The 4,815-nt window shown below is 41.7% G+C and overlaps 1 protein-coding gene across 1 annotated transcript; it reads left to right on the top strand.

Moving 5' to 3' along the window:
• Window positions 1–762: 762 nt before the first annotated feature.
• On the top strand, window positions 763–2,415 carry LOC107828988 (uncharacterized). The gene is made up of 2 exons (XM_075247689.1): window positions 763–1,674; window positions 1,783–2,415. Exons 1-2 carry the CDS (start codon window positions 763–765, stop codon window positions 2,413–2,415), a joined length of 1,545 nt encoding a protein of 514 aa, XP_075103790.1.
• Window positions 2,416–4,815: the final 2,400 nt, after the last annotated feature.

Here is a 4,815-nt window from a genome sequence, read left to right as displayed (position 1 = left end):
GTACCAACCTGGATTCAGTCCGAGCTTTAACCTTCCCACTATCCCCAGTACCTCCATTCCACGTCCTCCAATCGCACCCCTCAGAAATGACCCACCTACTATACCCATTGTCCATACTTTCACTGTCCCTCAACCGGCTCTTGCTCAAAAGTCCAATAATGATCCACAGCTGGATGCTCATGATGCCCAACATTAACAGAACTGACTTTAAAGGTTCCAGATTCATACAAGCACACTCCTCATAACGTATTCCCAATTGAGATCGAAAAGCCGGAAAAGAATATGGAACAAGAGAAAATGACCAGAAAAATGAAAAGCTTAGAACAGACCATGAGAAACATACAAGGTTTGGGGGCCCACAAGAGTGTTTCGTTTAACGATCTATGCATGTTTCCTCATGTTCATTTGCCACCCGGCTTCAAGACCCCCAAGTTTGACAAGTATGATGGGCATGGTGATCCCGTTGCCCATTTGAAGAGGTATTGTAACCAACTAAGGGGAGCGGGAGGCAAAGAAGAATTGCTCATGGCTTATTTTGGGGAAAGTTTGACAGGAATTGCTTCAGAGTGGTTCATAGATCAAGACATCTCTCACTGGCACGTTTGGAATGACATGGCTCAAGATTTTGTCCAACAGTTTCAGTACAATATTGATATAGTGCCAGACCGCTCCTCTCTCGTCAACATAAAGAAGAAACCAACAGAAAGCTTCAGAGAATATGCAATCAAGTGGAGAGAGCAGGCTGCTAGGGTCAAACCACCAATGAAAGAGGCAGAAATGATTGACTATTTTCTCCAAGCTCAGGATCCAGATTACCTCCATTACATGTTGGCCGCCATCGGTAAACCTTTTGCTGAGGCGATTAAGATTGGTGAAATAGTTGAGAATGGCATGAAGTCAGGCAAAATTGTGAGTCAGGCAGCCCTTAAGGCAACCACACAAGCAATTCAAAGCGGGTCAGGCAATTTCGGAAATCGGAAAAAGAAGGAGGAAGGATCCATGATGGCATCTGGGTTCGGGGGAGTTCAAAGAGGAATAGCTCCTTCTTACGTGCAATTCCAACAAGGACTATCCAATTCTCTTCAACATTATTATCCGCCTCAAGGTCCCCGATACTCAGTTCCCCTGCAACAATACACAGTGTTTAATGCTCAGGCTTATGCTAGGCCTCCCAATCACCAACAATGGCGGGCACCGATTCCACAAGGCTCCCGTCAACTCCGGCCGAATTTTCAGGCATCATATAATCCTCGTCCCCGACAAGAATATGTGAGAGAACAGGAGCCAAAGAAAGAGTTCACCCCAATTGGAGAATCGTATACAAGCCTATTTCGAAGGTTGATGCAGTTGAAGTTGATTGAACCTATTATGCCGCGTTATGTGAATCCAAATTCAAAAGGTTTTGACTCAAATGCAAGATGTGAGTATCACTCTAACACCCAAGGGCATAGTACTGAAAACTGTTGGACATTAAAGAAAGCCATTGAAAATTTGATTGAAGCAAAGGCAATTGTGGTAACAAACAATGAGGATACTCCTAATATCACAAATAATCCGCTCCCAACTCATGATAATACACATTTTATTGGGATGATTTGTGATGATCGGGACTATAAGCAGTCTGGCAAGACAGAGATGGTTGTTAGAACCATAGGGCCAGAACCAAAAGTGATAGTGAGCCTGCCGCAATTGGCACCATTGATGGTGAAAGGTGCGAATTCTAGTTTGAACTTGGCATGTTCTAAATAAACGATTCTCTATGTTCCTGGAAGCACAAAAAAGGTTGCGGTTCAATTGGGTGGGCCAAAACTTTACATCCCCGGGGGCATTCAAAAGATCATTCCGAATAATGGTTTGAGGAATATAACAGAGCCAGTCGTGATCCGACCTGTTGCCCAACTCCTAGTGACAAACACAAAAGCTATTCCCTGGAATTATAACAAGACTGTCATGACATACAAAGGAAAAGAGATAGTTGAAGAAACAGGTGAAATAGGGGGCTTGACCCGCTCTGGAAGGTGTTATTCACCAGAGGAATTGAGAAAAGCTAAGCAAGCCAGGGAAAGTCATTTGCCAGTGAAAGAACCCGTTGCAGAAAAAGAAGCGGAGGAATTCCTTAAGAAGATGAAATTGCAAGACTACTCAATCATTGACCAACTAAGGAAAACTCCTGCTCAGATATCTTTGTTATCTCTGCTTTTGCATTCAGAAGAGCATCGTCGTGTGTTGATCAAAACTTTGAACGAGGCATATGTCTCAGAAAAGACAACGGTGAATCACCTAGAAAAAATGGCTAAAAGATTATTTGAAGTAAAAAGAATTACTTTCAGCGATGATGATTTGCCTGAGGAAGGGGCTGGCCACAATAGAGCTTTGCATCTTATGGTCAAATGTGAAGGGCACTACGTAAAATGAGTCATGATTGACGTAGGCTCAAGTGTAGATGTGTGTCCTCTTTCTACTCTACAACAACTGAACATCGACAATAACAGAATTCGAACCAGTAATGTTAGCATCAGAGCTTTTGATGGTTCAAAAAGAGACACTATTGGGGAAATCGAACTCACCATGACAATCGGCCCGGTTGATTTTAACATTGTCTTTCAAGTGTTAGATATGGAAACTTCCTATAATTTTCTTCTGGGAAGGCCGTGGATCCATATGGCCAGAGATGTACCATCCACCCTACATCAAATGGTCAAATTCGAGTGTGACGGGCAAGAAATTATTGTTCATGGGGAGGACGACTCATCCGTCTATAAAGACCCGTCCATTCCATATATAGAGGCCAAGGAAGGATGTGAATCTATCATATATCAAGCATTTAAGGTGATTGAGGTGGACCAAGTGGAAGAAGGAAAACCAATTCTGCATCCTCGTCTTTCAGCCACATCTTTGATGGTAGCTTCGCTGATGTTGAGGAACGACTATGAACCAGGAAAAGGATTGGGATCCTCTCTACAAGGAATTGTGAACCCCATTGCTCCATTTTCGAAGAAAAATACCTTTGGCTTGGGCTTTAAACCAATATCAGCTGACATAGACAGAGCCAAGGCCCGCAAAAAGAATGGTTGGAATCTGTCCAAACCAATCCCTCACATTGCCTACTCTTTTGTCAAGCCACAATTTGAAGAAGTCCAAAATCCTTCTACTCAGGATGACATTGACGGAGTTTGCCAGGGTCTCAAGGAGATATTCTATGAGATCAATATGGTTCAAGTTGGGGAGGGCCCTAGCCGTGCAAGTGTTCAACTGATTGGTCCAGATACTTCACTCAGCAACTGGGAAGCAACTCCTCTTCCCATCAGGAAGGAGTCTGGGTAGCATGTTTTGTTGTTTTTTCTGTATTTGGATTATTTTAAGGGTTGTAATCCAGATATTTTAGTTTAATTGCTTTGCTGTGATGTTAACCCTTCTACCCTTTCAAATTCAATGAAATGAAGTTCCATTTTCGTAGTAAAATTCTATCTTTTTATTTCCCTAATTTTTGTTAATTTCTTATCATTTTCAGTTTCGATAATGCTGGCTTTAAATACATGACATGCACGCGGAATTCATGCCCAGATCTTAAAAAGCTGTTTAATCTCGAAATAATGAATCAAGAAGTTGAGTATGACGAAGATGAGGCTTTTAGAGAAACAAAAAAGGAATTGGATCAATTTGAGAATAAGCCTAAGCCTAACTTAAATAAAACTGAGGCAATTAACTTGAGAAGTCCTGAAGAAACTAGAGAAACAAAAATAAGCATTCATACTGAACAAAGACGAGAGATGCCATAATTCAAGTTTTGTTTGAGTATAGAGATGTATTTGCTTGGTCGTATGATGACATGCCGGGTTTGAGTGCCGATTTAGTGGTCCATAAGCTTCTCACATATCCTAATTTTCCACCAATCCAGCAAAAACAAAGGAAGTTTAAGATAGACATGAGTGATAAGATTAAAGAAGAAATCACGAAGCAACTAAGTGCAAATGTGATCAGGGTCGTCCGATACACTACATGGTTAGCAAATGTTGTGCCAGTGCCAAAGAAGGATGGGAAAATCAGAGTTTGTGTTGACTATAGGGATTTAAACAAAGCAAGTCCAAAGGACAACTTTCCCTTACCCAACATTCATATCCTTGTTGATAATTGTGCTAAACATGAAATCCAATCTTTTGTGGATTGTTATGCCGGATATCACCAAATTCTGATGGATGAAGAAGATGCAAAAAAGACCGCCTTCACAACTCCATGGGGAACTTATTGTTATAGGGTCATGCCATTCGGTTTGAAGAATGCAGGGGCAACTTACATGAGAGCCATGACTACCATGTTCCATGACATGATGCACAAAAAGATTGAAGTGTATGTTGATGATGTGATCATTAAGTCGAGAACACAAGCTGACCATATGCAAGACTTGAAAAAGTTCTTTGAAAGGCTACGAAGGTACAATCTCAAACTCAATCCAGCCAAATGTGCATTTGGAGTTCCTTCTGGGAAGCTTTTGGGTTCTATAGTTAGTCGAAGAGGCATTGAGTTAGATCCCTCCAAGATAAAGACCATTCGAGAGCTGCCTCCCCCGAAGAACAAAACAGAAGTTATGAGTTTACTCGGGAGGTTGAATTACATCAGCAGGTTCATCGCGCAGCTTACAACCACATGTGAGCCTATTTTTAAGTTGTTGAAAAAGAATGCCGCTATCAAGTGGACAGATGAGTGCCAAGAAGCTTTTGATAAGATCAAGGAATATTTGTCAAATCCCCCTGTTTTGGTCTCGCCGGAACCTGGTAGGCCTCTGTTTTTATATCTGTCAGTAATGGATAGTTCCTT

The sequence above is a fragment of the Nicotiana tabacum genome, chromosome 24 (assembly GCF_000715075.1).
Source record: "Nicotiana tabacum cultivar K326 chromosome 24, ASM71507v2, whole genome shotgun sequence".
NCBI lineage: Eukaryota > Viridiplantae > Streptophyta > Magnoliopsida > Solanales > Solanaceae > Nicotiana > Nicotiana tabacum.
Note: the sequence above shows the minus strand (reverse complement) of the source record. Positions and strands in the feature narration are given on the sequence as shown.